General features: G+C 44.9%; 1 protein-coding gene across 4 annotated transcripts in view; it reads left to right on the plus strand.

Moving 5' to 3' along the window:
- The window catches only part of MGMT (O-6-methylguanine-DNA methyltransferase), a 156555-nt gene extending 140675 nt beyond the window's left edge, over nucleotides 1-15880 (plus strand). For all 4 annotated transcript variants that reach the window (XM_086752660.1, XM_086752658.1, XM_086752657.1 and 1 more), the window contains exons 5-6: nucleotides 7936-8075; nucleotides 14608-15880. In XM_086752660.1, coding sequence (XP_086608786.1) covers nucleotides 7936-8075; nucleotides 14608-14739 — 272 coding nt within the window. In that variant the 3' untranslated portion in view covers nucleotides 14740-15880. The remainder of the gene's footprint in view (nucleotides 1-7935; nucleotides 8076-14607) is intronic.
- Nucleotides 15881-17508: the final 1628 nt, after the last annotated feature.

Consider the following 17508-nt stretch of genomic DNA (forward strand, 5'->3'; position numbering starts at 1 on the left):
GTCAAACAAAGCAGTTGTTTCTCTTCCATCATAATTAGTTTAATTACATCAGGTTATAAAATACTTCAGTCTTTTTCTCGGGTGTTAAACAGTTCACCAGTCGATTATGAACTGTTCAAAAAGATTCCTTTGGTTACTGTGGTATAAGCAGAATAACAGTTATTTAGGCAGAAGTTGGTGCGTTTTGAATATGTATGTTTTCAGGCATTTCTGGTCTAGGAACACGATAGAAATCATTTTTCGTACTCAATTACTGAACTTTTAAAAGCTTCTCCCCCCACTTCTCTTGAAACTAAACGTGATGTTAAAATAATTGACTTGAGCGAAACGTGAACTGTAAATGTCGCTGCCGGGGGTCGTTTTTCTGCCTGCTCTGCCTCGCTGAGCCTTACCTGGGGAGAGCCCATCGCTCGCCCGCACCTCCGCCAGACAAAGTACTCATTTCTGGAGGCTAATACTGCAATACGTCCCGGCGAGATGAGGTATGAGATTGTGTTCCCGTGCGCCGAGAACGAGACCGAGATTGTCAGAGCATTTATATTCATGAGAGGGAAGTAATGCCGAGCCTGACTGGGCTTTCTGGGTGCCTTAAATGAGCAGATGCAGCCTTAACTCTTCACGGTACCCGTTTACGTAAATCTGCTCAGTGGCTGAAACGTGGAAAACGGAAGCTGGAGGCTTTTTTATAGCTTGGACGTTGATTAGAATATTTGTGAGCGTGAATAATTTGAAATTGTTGGACCTCCGGCAGCAGCGGTGGGATCAGGCAGCTTTCGTGCAGGAGATGTGGATGGAGAAGGCAATGGTGTGGGGTGTCGCTATGGTGAAAACCATTATGTGAAATTGTTTAGATGATGATAAACTCCTGTAGAAAGCACTTAGTAAACTTTTTTGCAGTCTTTTTCACCCAACATTGCCATTGGTTGATTAGCTTCCTAATGGAGGGAGTTCTACATCTTTAATTTCAGGAGGGATGAGGCTGCCATCCCAAGCTGCAAGGGTGAGCGCTGGGATCCAGCACACCAGGCCGCTGTGGTGAGGAGGCCGGGCGTCGTTTACATGTGCAGGGAGGGTTCTTGTTCCTCTGAACTTCCTGAGTCAATAATTCACAGTGACACAAGTTGGTTGATCAAAACAGGAGAGTAAAGTTCAAGAGGGAACTCAGGATTTTCCACCCTTGGGGAGTTACAGGAGGCTGAGATGCACAGAGATCCCACATGAGAGGGGTGGACCCTGCACATCCCCTCCGCTGCCCATCGAGCAGGTCGTTATGGGTCGGTAACAGTAGCTCAATAAAGACTCTTCTGTTTATGGTCTGATTGGGCATCGTTGGGCACAACTGCAAGTGGCAGAGAAAAAAGGAGACGCTGGGAGATGAGGAGGAGGCGGCTCTCCAGGTCTGCGAGTACAGGTGTGGTAGGGAAATCTGAATGCAGGAAAATGGGATCAGGAATCAACATTGGTGTCAGAAAAAAAAATAGTTTTTATGCTTGCCTCCAGCCCTTTTGCAATGCAAGACTTGCCTGCCACATTTTGTTGGCTGGGAAGAGACTTTATTTTCTGTTTCTTCATCCAAAGCGTGAGGATGAAGCTCAGAGAATAATCAGGTGGCCCCTCCGTTTAACCGTACCGCCGCGGCAAACGGCTGTGCGGAGCACCTGGCAGGGACGCTGCGCAGCGGCCTGGGCTGTGCCGGGGCCCAGGAGCAAGCTCTCGAGTGTGATTCCCTCCATCTCACCAGGCCATGGGCTCCAAAACCCAGCCCCGGCCTGGTCAGGGGTGTCCTGGCATTCAAAGTCCGGTGGGAATGTTTAACTCCGGTGAAGTTTGAAATTGCTAGTGCTTAAGGAGTCATTAGTTTGCGTAAAACCTTGCTTGGGTTTGAATTGGGAAGCGGGAATCTGGGGAAGTTGCAATGTGCCACAGATGGGGGATGTAAAGGGCCAGCGCTGAGCATCAAACCCCTCATTTCCACCAGCTCTAAAATTACGTTCTGCTCTTGAAGTGCATAGCAAACTGCTCTTAATGCTACTGCGCAAAGAAAATGGGTCAGAATATCAGTTACTGCTGGAGTGAAACACCCACTGACTCCCAGGGAGTTTAACCTGCAGAAATGCTGCTGGGTGAGGCCCAGGGAGAGTTACTTGCTTCCAAGGACAGAGTTTGGCCCCACAACCCCTTTGGCAGTCTGAAGGGAGCCGCGTTTAAAACTGTGTTAAACTACAGACCAGAAACAGCTCCCGTTAATTGGGTTTGCGCTGAGCTCGGCCGCTTACCGCGAGCCAACCCCAACGTTATAGATATGAAAAGGAAGCACTGAAGTCTTTCACTTCAGTGGTACAGATTTTATAAATTATAGTTGTGTTTATGTTTTATGGCAGAGGGCTTGCACTGGGTCAGACATGGGCACTGCGGGGTCTGCCGCCAGGACTCATGTTCACCAAAGACGCTGCATTGGAGGGGACATCGACTTCAGCTGTCAGTGCTACTTTCCGGGCTGGTTGGGGGTTTTGAATTTTGGAATGCTTAATGGCATCTTCTTGGTAGTTCTGTAGTCAAAATGCACTGCAGTTGACCTTAATTTATTTACAGATAGGTAGAATCATAGAACGACAGAACGGTTTGGGTTGGAAGGGACCTTAAAGCCCCCCCAGTCCAACCCCCCTGCCGGGAGCAGGGACATCTCCAACCAGATCAGGTTGCTCAGAGCCCCGGCCAACCTGGCCTGGAATGTTTCCAGGGATGGGGCATCCACCGCCTCTCTGGGCAACCTGGGCCAGTGCCTCACCACCTTCTGTGTAAAAATTTTCTTCTTTATATCTAGTCTGACTCTGCCTCCTTCTATTTTAAAACCATGACCCCTCGTCCTATCACAACAGGCCCTGCTGAAGAGTTTCTCCCCATCTTTCTTACCAGCCCCCCTTAGGTACTGGAATGGAGATGTAGGTGTAGAGTGAATGTTTTCTCTATTGGGGAAAAATACAACATGTTTTCAAGGAGTGTCACTCCTTTCGTTGTGCCACAGAAGCGTTCACTAGAAAAACAACTTCATTGTTATGATTCATGGTGTAGGGATATGCTGGTGAGAAGCAATAAAGTAAATAAATAAAAACATTAAAAAGCGTGATATGGCTGTAGTCCAGGAGTGCTGTCCCTGACAGTCCGGTGGCTCTGCGCTGTGGCAGGTGGCATTGAGCACCCCCCTTTTACATGGCAGAGAATCAGCAGAGGTCCAGGTCCTCATGGCCAGCAGTCCCATGGCGCCAGATCTGACCGCTGTGAAAGTGATACGTTTCAGGTATAAATATTAATTTAGCTAATTACACGCAATCATAAATAGGGCAGAGCATAGGAAACCATTGCACGAGTCTGAACAATGCCGTTGTAGAGTGATGGTGGGAAGGGATCAGTGTGGCAGTTACTGTGTACAAACACTGGCTTGTTTTGGAGTGGTGGGAAGAGACCTCAGCTGGAGTCCAGGCTAGGCGAAGACAGAGTAGGAACCTTAGCAAACCCCTACCCCCGGCCCAGACCATGAACATTAGGAGCAGTAAATGTGCAGGGCATTGCATGTCTGTGCTCCATAGCAGACCAGATGGGCCTGTGAGTTTTGTTCTGCAAGCAAGTTTTGGACATAAATGTTCAACATTTTTAGGCTGATGCTTTGGAGGCAAGGGGTTTCCTTTAGATCCGTGTCTTGTCAATGGAATTGCCATGTTCTTAACTGAGGAATATCCAAAATAACAGGCCCAGAGATGCTCTCGCAGGTCTTGGACTAACTGGAGGTGGAATTCAGGTACATACTTGTGTAATCCCTCCATTATTTACCTGTTAACATGAAATACAATGTTATTGGAACTTTTGCCACTTTCATTTTACTATAAAATGTATGATGGAGACTATGATTCTGTGATTCTGTGGATTATATAAAGTCAGTAAGAGCTACTTTAAAATAATTAGATTATTTTTGCATCTTCATTCATAAAGCCTGGTCATCTGAAATGGCCAAGCTCTTTGCTTTGGTTCAGCTATTTAAGCAATCGTAAAGGCAAAGTTTAACTTTACTCAGTTAGGCACATTCTGTCTCTGAAATGCAGACAGCAGCCATAAATGCTCGTAGTCTTTTCTCAATGGTTTGGCAAGAGGGTTGCAGCACCCCTGATTTTCAGCAATCCTCTGTCTCTGCTGCGGTGAGATGTTTGGACTATGTTACAGGTCCAGTATCCCCATACTGTCTAATCTGTATTCCCAGTAATATTTTAGTAGTGACTAATAATTGCAATTTTTAATGTAGAGCATCAACGGTCAGGGACTTGCAGCCATTGTAGAGGGGATAAAAAGCATTTCTTGATCTGCCTCATAACAAAGTATAATTAAAGAGTTCAGAGACTCAGACAAGCATTTCTCTCTTTCAGATACTGCTTGCAAGTTCAGCCTGGAGTAGAGTGGCAGTGACTGTTCGCTTTCAGGTGGCTGTTTAAGGGACATGCTGAGTACGGCTTTAACTGCCTGCCTCATAGCGAAGGAGGTTCCAAATTCCTAAAAATTAGCACTCCTGCTTGCGTTAATGTTGCCTGTTGTCGGTAAAAGTTCTTCAGTTTGACTATGAGTCTGTTCTTCCAAGGTCCAAGAGCAAGTTAAGTTTTCTGGATTAAGTGGAAGCTCATGCTGCTGTTTTGTGGACAACTGGAGTATGTTTGAAGTATTATGCTTAATATTTTACCAATGGTAGTAATGGTGAAAACTGATAAGTGTAAAAACAAGCAGGGAGGTTGAACTGGGTGGCCTTTAAATGTCCCTTCCAATCCGAACCATTCTGTGATTCTATGAAACTCTCCCATAGAATCACAGAATCTTTAAGGTTGGAAGAGACCTCCAAGATCATCAAGTCCAACCGTCAACCCAACACCACCGTGCCTACTAAACCATGTCCTCAAGTGCCACCTCTACACGTTCTTAGAACACCTCCAGGGATGGTGACTCCACCGCTTCCCTGGGCAGCCTGTTCCAGTGCCTGACCACTCTTTCAGTAAAGAAGTGTTTCCTGATATCCAACCTAAACCTCCCCTGCCATAATCTAAATGTCCCAACTGCCTTTGTGGTTGCTGGGTGCCATGGAGAGCTGGAGGTGGGAATGGGTCCTCAGGGCTGTGGGAGACCTGGAAACTCAAGTCAGTTGCAGGTCTCTCCCTTCCCCATCCTTCAGCCCACCTTCATCCCCATCTTCCCAGTGCAGCTCCAGCTCCCAGTGGGAATTGGTGAAGTGTGAATTTTCATGTAAAAATCTGACAAATTATTGGCTGCTTCAATGAGAAATAGCATCTAGCAACATGGCTTGCTCTATGCTGGCCGTAACACGTGTCCCTTGGCAAGGGGGCAGTCCAGAGCCTGGCACCTGGAGGGATGATATATGGTGTGCGCCGTAGGTGGGTGCAGAGGAAGGAGAAAATCTTCGATATTCCCGTTCATACCATGTGGTTGGGTTCCACCGTGGCTCTGCCGGCATCTGCCACTCTGGAATGACGCAGCCATCCTCAGCTCGCCGAGGATGTGGAGTGTTTTCGTGTAACGAGAGAATTTGTGGGGGTGTGTGTGTTAATTTTTATGGGCGTATTTTACAGCGCTTTCTAATGATATTTAACAGCATAAAATATTGGCACACGCTGAAAATTGGTGAAAGTTCAGCCATCTCATTTGGGCAGGTCATGCTAACAGGCACTCGCACTTGCAGACAGTTTAATAACAGTATTTGGCACTGTCTCTTAGAGCTGCTTAAACTAATTAATGCATTTGCTCCCCACAGGATGAAATTGAGTTTTCAGATACGTTTATAAAATGATGTGCATGATTGCTAAATATTTCATTCTTCTGAACTGTAACTCCGAGTGTTTTATGTGAGAGCAGAGGCAGTATATATTCTCCTGTGAAAAATGGGCAGTGGCTCTGGAAGGAGGATAATCTCTGCCCCTGCTTGTCAGGAGAGGATAATCTCTGTCCCTCGTTTAGCCTGTTAAAAGGTGCTCGATAATTTGGGCATCGCTTGGCACCGTGATGCTGTTTGGGGGAGGGAGGGCCTCTGGAGCTGCCCTGTCCTCCCGCGGCCGCTCAGTGCTCCAGCGCCCGCTTCTCCCTTTGTTCCTACAGATTTCAGAAAGTTAGGGGTCAGTCACATCCCAGTCCGCCGTCTCCCTGCCAAAACTGAGGGAAAAAAAAAGGGGATTTTTTGGACTCGGGCCCCGGCAACGTGCAGTCACTGCGTTTCAGTGATTTAAAAGTTGACATCAGGCAATAATTCCCCGAGACCCTTGAGCGGGCGAGGTTAACGCTAATCTCACTGGCTTAAGAAGAAGGTTAAAAAAATAAGAAGTAACAATTTGATTTGGAATAAACCTTTCTGAAGAAATCACAGTAAACAAAATCTGTTTGCCTAAGGAAAGCCTCCCAGCAATCAGCTAGTAACACAACTGCTCGTGCTAATGAACCCAAAGCTGTTAATGTGGTTTCTTCAGTTAAATTGATTCATGAATTTTGAAGAGAACATTATCTAATGAATTTTCTTTGAATAGAAAGCAATTAAAAGGACAAATCAGTCTGATTAACCCCAAAGTCACCCTACTGCCACAAATGGTGTACAGTTTGAAATTATATCATAAAAAACTAGAGCAGATTTGCTATCTCTTTGCCCTCTACTAATCCATGTAAATTAATGAACAACAAAGTTAATTTCTTTGATGACCCTTTTCTCGTATCACCTGGATTATGCTGATGTTTAATTTGCTTAATGTTATAATAAAGACTAAACAGATTTTTTCAATGAAGTGATTATCATTCCCTTCAGTTAAGAAGTGATTTTTATTATTTAACGCACACATAATGGCGTATGAGTTTCCTTTAAGAACAAAATCACATTTCGCCGTGTTCCTATGTAACGTAATCAATGTCTGTTTTGACAACTAAATAAAGAAAATGTTTTTAATCAGTTTGTTTCTCTGCCAAAGCAGGAGACTGAAGCTCTCAGCTTGGGGAAGCGATCTCTTCCTTTTTTTTTTTTTTTTTTTTTTTTTTTCGCCAGCTCACTCTTCTCACTAAGCTATTCACTAGTTAGATCTTCAAAGCTTTTACAAGTGCCTTGGAAGAGCCATAGGTGTTCAACCCAACTAAAACCCAGACGCGGCTATCTGTTTTCCTCTTGTGAACTAATCCTGGGCTGGGAAGGTAAAACCTCGCGATGCAGAAGCAAGCCGGTCCTAACGCATTTGCTTGTTCATTATTTCAGCAATTGGAACACTTAGAAGCAATTTGCTGGCGAATTAAAATTAAAATAATGGAAGATACATTATATTTTTTTTTTCAGAGCGCTGTATCATTAAGGATGTGCCGTACGTTCAAGGTCACAGCTAGTCCTTACGTTCTGTAATGTCTGCAGCGCTGAGCAGTAGCTCGGGGGTCTCGACTATAAAATGCAGTCAGCCAGGATAATACCGAGTCCGCTGGCTCTAGGGCTTCTTCTGCCGCGTGTCCCAGCTGAAGTTGGAAATTAGCTGGAGATGCGAGGGCTTTGGAAAATAGGTAGAGCCGGTTATTTCTTCCCTTTTTAATTTGACTCGATGCTAATTTATACTCTGGCAATTTAATGGAAAAACCACATTGTATGAGTTAACAGGATAATTGTACTTGAAGCAAATTAAAAATATAGGAAAATCAAAGCCTTAAATCCTTTTTTTATAGTGATCGGTTACTTGAAGCGCTCTTTCTAATAATCATGTATTTAAATGTAGCAATATAGCTACAATAACAGGACGGTGCATCGGAGCTGTTTAAATTTAAATTAGAAAGCTGCTATTGAGGCTCTGCTTTGCGTTGGGTTTTGGAATATTTCATCTTGGTTTTTTTCAGCCATTCATACGAACAGTGCGCGCTTCGTCTTCTTTGCAGATTCCTTCACCAGACAAGTGCTGTGGACCCTGTTGAGGGACGTGAAGTTTGGAGAGGCCGTTTCCTACAAGCAATTAGCGGACCTCGCCGGCAACAGCAGGGCGGCAAGAGCGGTGGGAGGAGCGATGAGGAGCAACCCTGTAAGTTCACGTCAACTTTTCAGTAAAGTGGATGGAAGATGGTGGATTTAGAGAGCTTTGTGGGCTAAATGTCATTAGATTAAATTTATCTGCTATGAAAACTGGTCTACCATGAGTAATAAGGTCAGTAAGTGTTTTTAATGCACAGCAATAATGCACAGCCCAGTTTAGGGTGATTTATTCCCAACCATTTGTGGTGTAGGATTTGAAAGCAAAACACTTCTTTTAACTCACCAACCTCTACACATTTTGTTGTTCTCAAACTTTCTAATGTATTCTCGGGCAAGGGAAGTTTTTTATCCCCGGACACGCACCTCGTTTTGACAGGGTTTGAGTCACTGTGGTTGGGTTAACAATGGTCCGTCCTCTCTGTCATGGATATGTTTCTGAAAATGGGAAGAGGAGGGATTTTAAATCCAATTTGAATCAAATCCCTAATTGGCAATATGGTTTTTTTTTTTTTCCCCCTGCACTTGAAACCAGCTGTAAGTGACATTTCTCCATTAGGTGTAGGTGAGTTGCCTGAATTTGAACGAACTGGAGGGAGTAGCGCTCTAGGTTAACCCTGTGGATTTTGGAAAAACAGTCTGTTATAATACTTGGCCTCTGTATTCCCAGGAATTATCTTTCCCAGGAATTATCTTTCCCTTTTAGTTGTCCAGGTTTAGATTTCTGGGTGTATTTATGCTCCTGAATCACGCTGACTGGTGTGGGACTGGTGCTGCAGCCTGCAACCAACTGGTTCCTGTGCAGGGGAAAGGCAGAGCTGGTAAAGAGAATGCTGCTATCTGTCTGTACACATTCATTCTCTTGCTACTTGCCTTTAAAAAAAAAAATAAAACCTTTGATTTCTAGTAATATCATTGTAGGCTTTTTAGCCATTCTTCAACATATTTTCCCTCATTACCACTTGCCCGGAGCAACACGTGTCTTTCTGTACCCAAATTCCTCCCCTTTTCTCCAGCGTTATACCTGCCGTCATCTTTGACCTCCTGTGTTGTTTCCACATTCAGTCCTCTCAGTGTTTTCTCTAATAAGGTTCATATGAGACTGCAACATTTAGTTGCAAAGTAGGTTAGAAAATCTGTTTTCACAAGAGCTGGTGGCTTTACGTATAGGAATAATAAAGGTGAGGGGTTTTTGCAATGCCGCATATTATCTTAATATTTCACCTCATTCATAAAATCAACCTGCATATTATGCATAGCCAGCCTGCATATCCTGGCTTATAGATCTGAAGGACCAGGTAAAGATTTTTATGGGAAATACGAGAAACGTAGTGAATAGGTGCTCCCATTGAAGTACGAGAGGACTATGTGTGTGTTTGCCTGTAGAATATGCACCAAATTACAGATTAACTACAGGAGATGCACAGTGATAAAAATGTGCTTTGGAATGGGCAGGGCTCTCATTACAGCACTGATTTTTTTTTTTTATATATCAACTTTTTATTATGAAATATTGGGGTGGTGTTATATTAATATAGCTTTTTCCCTAAAGCTGTACATTATTATCTATAATATGCTTAAAAATTTTCTACTGGGGAGAGAAAACACTGCAGCCATGGTCTGGGATGGGAAATAACAATAATAAGATAGGACCCCGTTTAAAAAAAAAAATTGCAGTAGCTTTGCTGTATATTTTCAGAACTATTTTCATCCTTCCTCACAGGGGAGAAAGCAGGAATTTTCACACCGCAACCTGCTGTTCCTGCTACTTGGGATGCTGCTGCTCCACTGCAGCCTGAGGGCAAAGCTGGGTACATTTCTAGGCGATAGCAATTACATATCCTTTTGCACAACACCGTATTGTTATTCTTTGAGAACTGTTTCCTGTAGGTTTGCATCGCCGTGCCTTATCTTAACATGCACCTTATTCTATTGGAAAGCACTCCGTCATATTAAAATAGTTTGTATTTTGTCAAGTGCAATGCAGTGTGTTGACAAAACGGAGCTTCATGCTGCTTATGTGAACCGTTTCACAGGAAAATCTTAAAATATCAGGGTGTGCTACTTCCCTGAGCGTAGAAGCTTAAGCCCGTCGGACGTTATGTGAGTTGCTGCGGCAGCGTGCTACCTGCGTGGAGTTGTGGGCTCCCCGTGAACACCGTACGTGTATCAACACACTTGCAGTCTGTTTATCAGATGAGGTGTTGAGCGCTGACTCTAAATAAACGCTTCGTTAAACTGAACACGTCATCCGGACTGCGCCATCGGTAACGTATCCGCGCGGAATGCCAACATGACAACTGCTACACCTGCAGCCCACACTTCGGGATCTAAGTACTGGTTTTGAGGAGGAATTGCTTCGAAATTGTGGCAGAAATGCAATGTTTTGTTAAGCAGCAGATTGGTGATTTTTGTTTGCGGGAGGGAAGCTGAAACTAGTGAGTGCTTTTATGGCGAATAGGAGGTGCATAATCCTGTTCATGGTTGCTGCAGAAGCTATGCAAAAATAGCAAAATCATAATATGTTTGCACCTTGCGATGCTTCCGATGATTAAAGAGCTAAATTACAAACATGATGACTAAATCATAAACATGATTTAGTAAGGGCAGTCATAACAGTAAAAACGAGCGTTTGAAATAAGCCCGAGCCTGGCATTGCTTTGTTACTCCAATGCGTTGATAAAACTGCCTATCTCACCTTTTTCCACAAAATACCAGAACATTTCTCCCTTCTACAAATCAGGGGCTGGTCTTTAATTTTGGTAGCATGCATTCCACAGGTTTCCCTGTGTAGGTGGGTTGCTTCACATAATTCTTACGATGACCTTCAACTTTATGAGAAGGTGGAAGAGGTGCCAGCAGCCGCTGAAGGATGCGACGGCTTTGCCTCGATTTATGCCAAGGACATGGTGGGGATGGCTCACCTTTCGCAAGAGAAACTTCAAATAGTTTACTGCGGTTCAGATTGATTGCAAGGTCTGTGGTCCTCAAAGGGAACCCATAAAGTTCAATTAAAAATCTCATTAGACTAGTATAGGAGGATCAAAAAGAAATCACAGAGACTCATGGGAAATGGCGACTGTTGGGCTGATTAGTCCAAGGCCATCCTAAATGAGTGTTCTCTGCCTTAAATAAGACGTCTTCAGCGGACTGGTAACGGCAATCATAGCCGCACACGTTGGGCTCCGATTGTGTTATTGTTTAGGCTGAATACTAAGTCAAGGATATTCTTCAGCCAAAATGTTTGAAACATTGGAGATTGGAAGGAGTCATTGTGTGTTTATGAGAAGACTGTGAAGTACAGATTTGGAATGTCGCAGACGCATAAAACTCCTTGTGCATTAACTCCTTCGGTGGCTGGCGATAGCCCCAGACCCGTGCTGGGTCACTCCGCAGTGTTTGTTTCTGTCGGGGAAGAGGAGGAGAAAAAGCAATAGGACATGAGCACACGGAAAGATGATTTTTTGCCAAGTGTGATTCTTGTTGTGTGTTATAACTTGATATTTCAGCTGTTTCCATTACGGCCCGGCTGATCTGGGTTTGACAGTTTGGCAGGTTCTGGAGGTCTCCAGTCCATCAGCAGTATAATGGGACGGTCAGGTTTCCGTTGCCTCAAATTGAAAACTCCTAACGAGCGGAGTGCCGTGGCCGAGCACCGCTCCCCTCCATCCTCCAACGGAATTTGCTAAACGCAGTTCAAAGGCAATCGATACCTTGTGCAGGGAGTTTTTTCCCCCACCTTTTTTTTCTAAACAAACGCGTTATTGAGGAGTTAGTTTATTCACAGATCGCCAGGAGCGTTAATGACCGCCCGAGTCTTGTTCTGCCAGTCACCCAGATGGCTGTTGATAAAGATTTAGCATCATGTTCTGAGTGTCAGGGCTGTCAGTACTGCTGAACCATTTGACCAGAAGAAAAAACGCACAGGGAGCTATTGATTACAGCTTCTCGGTGTCACTTGTTCACCAGGATTTAGGTATTGATGAGGCTGCGAGTGAAAACAAGCTCTTTCCCTTGTGGGCCTCTACCCAGAAGAACAAAAGCAAAGTTGGAGAAAATATTCAGCTGGTACCCGAATCAGAGGGACTCCGTTATTGATCCCAGGACCCCTTCATCTTGTTTTTGTTGGAGACAAATCTTTGGGTTTGGAAGTTTCACAGCATTTGAGGTAGGGTCTGTGTAAGTGATGGATTCGTGTATGAGATGAATTAGATTTCACAGCGTGAAGATTTCAGCAGAGCTGTAATAATACGAGCTGCTTGGTTATTGATAAAAATTGCATTAAATGTAGCCAAGGCATTAAAGCTCCAGACTAGGGTAGTACTCCCTCTAAAATGTCCTTAGGGCCCTAATAAATTTTAGCAGGTTTAATTATTTTAGTAGTCTGAAAGTTGTCACCACAATTAAGCCAAACCGAAGCAATATTCAATATTTTTAAATTACAGTGCTGGTGCAGCCTTTGTACCCCATTTTCTTTTACATCCGATGCTGTGGAGGGTGCTTGCGTATGTTAGGACGAACACGGTATGAAATTCTTTATTTCAGGAGTGGAAAAAGCTGCATTTATTTCATACCCCGCTCTTCTTGCTTGGTGGTAAGCGACTCAGCCGCGCATCCCTGCGTTTGTGAACTGGCCCTGCACTGACCAAGGGACATGCGAGACCCCGCACGGCGTGCCAGCTCACGCCACCTCAGAATAAAGTCCTTTTTTTTTTTTTCCCCCACTTGGGCACACCTTCCATCATCTCACACAATTTAGCAAGAGAAGATGTCAACTTACCTCCCTAAAAAAAATCCCCAGTACATGGACACCCCTGGCTTGAGTGTCTTTGCGCCGGCTCAGAAAGGTTTTGGCCCCTGTCCGTAGCAAGATTTATCACCTTACCATTGAAATATCTCACTTTACTGTATATGTTTCTAAATAATTGCAGATTAACCTTGGAGATTTTTTTTTTTTTTACAGTGTGTTATTATGACTTGTTACGGCTTTGTCACTCAAGAAAATCTGCCCGCAGGAACTCCTGCACATGGATTGTAAAGATGGAGAAATCTCCAAACAGAAAAATACTTGCTAAAACCCAACCTCTTTAAAGAAGCATAAACCAAGCGCAGGATGGCGCGGGACAGAGTCAAGATTTTACTGGTACTCACTGGAGTTGTTGCGGATGCGTAATTCACTTGTGGCGTTGCCAACTCCAAAGAAAGCAGCTATTAAAGCAGTTTTTATTAAAACTGGATTAACAACAACCACCTATGTGTATTCCCGTTTAATGTCATAGCCTGTGGGCTGAGACTGAGATTTGGAATTTCAGTCCTTGACATTACCTGACAAAAACAAAAGAATCCCCCCAAAAACCAATTTACAAAGGTCTGGCCAGTGGCTGTCCAGCTCCTTTGGGGTCTGTGTGTCCCAGGCTCAAATATGAGCACAGCTTGAACTGCACTGAAATAACTATTGAGTGGGATTAAAATAAGGCAGCGTAAAGTTTGTAATTTGCCGGCGTGTTTATATATAAATAAATTATTGACTTAAAATATCCAAATTTGTGAAAACGGCACTTTTTAGTGAGTTATTGTTTTCACAGCTATATCATTGCAATCGAATCACTGTGCGGTTACCAAAACACATACGGCGCGGTTAGAGAGGATATATCGCATTTTTTATGGTGTGTACTTCAACTATGAGAATCACCTGTAATAAAAAAATTTTAAAAACCCCTAACATTTATGTTTTTCTCTACATTATCAGTCTATTATGTAACTTCTTGCATTGATTTTTCAGAATCCGTGACTTTTGGCTGTAAGTGATACAAAGTAGAAGGCATGAGGAAAAAAAAAAGTTCTTAAATTGGTTAGGTGTGAATTAAATCTCTCCTGTTGTAGGTTTTAAAAATTCACAACCCATTTTGGATTGACTTGCTGTTAAATAATAAATAGCGCCTTATTCTTCCATGGAATTTTTCAGCAGTGCGCGTAGAGGTGCTAGAGCGAGCGGAGGATCTGCCGGGGGAGCAGGGTCTCGGGAAGCCCATTCCTGGAAGCGCTATTCTCCGTGGTCTGTTTTTTTTCCAGAAATACAGCCTTTCTTAATCCTGGGATGATGATTAATAATCGTCCTGTACCTCCGTGCTCTCCTTATGTGCGTTCTGGGTCTGCGAGGCTTCCTCACTCACCCTGGGCTGCTGGAGGGGGGCTGGCACGGGGCAGGAAAATCTGCTTCTTGCAGAGAAGTTTTTATACGTGGGATTTAATATATCGATTTTACCCTTTTAAGACTTTACGTCATTTTTATGGATTAAAATTTCTCCCAATGCTTATTTTTCCCTAAGCACTGAGCTGGTCTTCAGTGCCCGTGATCGGCACTGTTTCAGCTTCGTAGCAGCTCAGCCAGGGACGCGTCCTCGGTGCTGCAGCTTCCCTGTCCTCCTCAGGCACGGCCGGGACTCCGCCGGGGTGGTCCTGCCGTGGATCCTTCAATCCCTGTCCCTGGCTGGTTTAGCGGTGGATTTACGGGCATCTTCCCCAGCCACCGCTCCCCTTGGCCTCACCCTTTGCCCCCTTCCTTATTTTTGCGTGTTTTGCAGATCCCGATTCTAATACCGTGCCACCGGGTGATTTGCAGCAGCGGGCAGACCGGCAACTACGGAGGAGGAAACCTGATGAAAGAGTGGCTTTTGTCGCACGAGAAGCTCCAGAAAGAGAAGTTAGCATATTGATGCGGCTCAGCCAAGGCTGCTAACCAGCCAAGACATACAGCCACGGATACTTGGCTTATAACAAGCTCTCAGAGCACCCAGCAGAATTCAGAAAAATGGTAAATATTTGAGTGACATATAAATATAATGCAACATCCGAAGTGAAATGTGTGGTGGCACCACTATATTAAAAAAGCAGGATGCGTCCTGAGGGATGCAGCTCGCCTGCCCTTTCTTGTTTTTACATTTTACAGCAGAATGACTACAGCGGTCCAGGCCTGTTGTGCATGGATTTTGTTCCCATCTCCGGTCCTGTTTTGTTCTATTTTTAATGTCCATTAAAGCAGGAATAAGGGAGTGGGAGGGACGTGGCAAATGTGAGGTGCAAGCCTTCCCCTGAGGAAGGAGCTGGCTCGCCGAGGGGCGGCCGGCGAGCCCGAGCCTGCGCCTGCGCTCGCTCCTGCCCAGCCTGGCACGCTGGTCCCTGCCAGCCTCCTGCCCACCACTCCCCTCGCCTCTTTGGGGCCCGAAACGGTGTTTTCCCCAAGCAGGAGTTAACGAAGCACATGGAGATGCATTCAAAAGCAAGCGGCTATTGAATGGCTTGTTTCCTGGCTTTTCTTTTTGGATTGCGAGAGATGGGAATAAAAAATTGTTTGCCTTTGTCAGTGGCGCAAGAGGCAGCGGAAGAGAAGCTGCTGGCGAATTGTATGAAAAGTAAATTTTAAATAAGCGGTTTGATTAGCGCAACTTGGGCACAATATTGAGAGCTCGTCAGAGATGCATCTTTATCAGCGGCACATTCCCTTTTATAATTTGATTTTTTTTTTCCTTTAGATTTTTGCATTTCTCTGTTATGTGAAGCTTTATTTCCCGTGGCCTCTGTGCAGAAAAGACTCAAGAGCTGCTAGAGCTGAATTTTGAGGTTTAAGCAGGGTTCTCTGAAAGTACGAGCAACCAGAAGCTGAAATTTTCAGTATGGGAATCGTAAATTGTAACATGGAAATACTGGGTTTTTTATGTGTTTTATCGTATTTTCAAAGATGTCTCTTTAGAAAGACCATTGCTAGCCAAGAAATTATTGTGTTACAATGCGTTAGTTAATACAGTGTTATTGATACCTCAGAATTACTTCAATAAAAAAACTGCTTTGCATGTACAAGTGTCTTTGTGTATGTTTATAAATAAAACACAGTATATGATATATGGAGAAAATAAACTATACCCAACTGTGCAATATAAAGCTGTATTTTTATCAAGGGTTTCTGGTGGCAATATAAACCACGAAAGCAAAGCTCAAGTGGTTTGTACGTGTCACCAGAACCCCGAGATAAAAATATAGCCTTATAATATGTACAGTTGGGTGTATTTTATTTTTTTTTAATATAATACATGCTCCCAACAAAAGAACAGGGTAGCAAATGTAAACTTTAACCTTTCTTGCATTTCCCTCCCTTGCTGGTTTTCTTAAGGTGTTTCTTTTCTCAGGGACGGAGCTGTGTTTTTGCAGGTGTGGTGGGTACGAGTGTGTGGTTTTGGAACGGTAACGCCTTTCCAGGTGGACAGGGACAAGGGCCGGGATGGACAGGGACAGGACCGGGACACACAGGGACAGGGCCAGGACCGGGACACACAGGGACAGGGACAGAGCTGGGATGGACAGGGATAGGAACAGGGATAGGAACAGGGACAGAGTCAGAGCTGGGATGGATGGTGATAGGGACAGGGATAGGAACAGGGACAGGGACAGAGCTGGGATGGACGGTGATAGGGACAGGGATAGGAACAGGGACAGGGACAGAGCTGGGATGGACGGTGATCGGGACAGGGATAGGAACAGGGACAGGGACAGAGCTGGGATGGACAAGGAGAGGGACAGGGATAGGAACAGGGACAGGGACAGAGCTGGGATGGACAAGGAGAGGGACAGGGATAGGAACAGGGACAGGGACAGAGCTGGGATGGACAAGGAGAGGGACAGGGACGACAAGGACAGGGCCAGGGCCGGGCAGCGCTGCCCCCGCGCCGCCCAACAGAGGGCGCCCCGCCGCAGGGAAGGGGAGCGGGCCGGGGTTTGGCGGGAGCGGGGCAGCGTCAGGCTCAGTGACCCCGCTGCCAGGGCCGGCTTTGCTTCCGTGACAATTAACAAAAACAATAATCAACCAAAATATACGTGTATATGAAATGAAATAACCCCAGAAAGCAGCAGGATTTGGGTTTGGGCTCTGTGGCGCCGAGGGTTCCCTGGCCTGGGCCCGTCCGGCCTGGCAGCAGCTGAAACATCAGCAGAGATGGTGGAAACGCAGAGCGGAAGAGAATGTGTTAAAAAACAGGCCTCGGGTATCTGTCTCCATACATGTGCGCACACAGGAAAAGGGGACAAAAAAAAAAAAAAAAAAAAAAAAAAAAAGCTCTAGGCACAGGACAGCGATGTGCTTTTCGCCTGGAACTGGGTTCCCCTGACCTCTCCGGTTCCCTCCCGCCCGGGCTGGCGGTGCTTTGAACGGCTGACATGGAGACACTGTGCAGCCAGGCACGACAGCTGGCTGCGCGCGGCTCGCACCAACGCATGCTGGCTGAGCCCATTTCCAGAGACCAAGATAATGAAAGATTCAAAAATAATATTTGTTTTGGCGGAACTACATTTATAATGAAATAGATGCCCTTGACCATGGAAGAAACTGAATTTTGCAGTGGGTCATTCCCCCCTCCTCCTCTCCTTTTTTTTTTTTTTTTTTCCATACAAACAGGCTCTGCAGCCCGTCTAAGGCCAATAGAAATATTTTCAAA

Source organism: Chlamydotis macqueenii, chromosome 7 (genome assembly GCF_036417535.1).
Source record: "Chlamydotis macqueenii isolate bChlMac1 chromosome 7, bChlMac1.mat, whole genome shotgun sequence".
Classification (NCBI taxonomy): Eukaryota; Metazoa; Chordata; class Aves; order Otidiformes; family Otididae; genus Chlamydotis; species Chlamydotis macqueenii.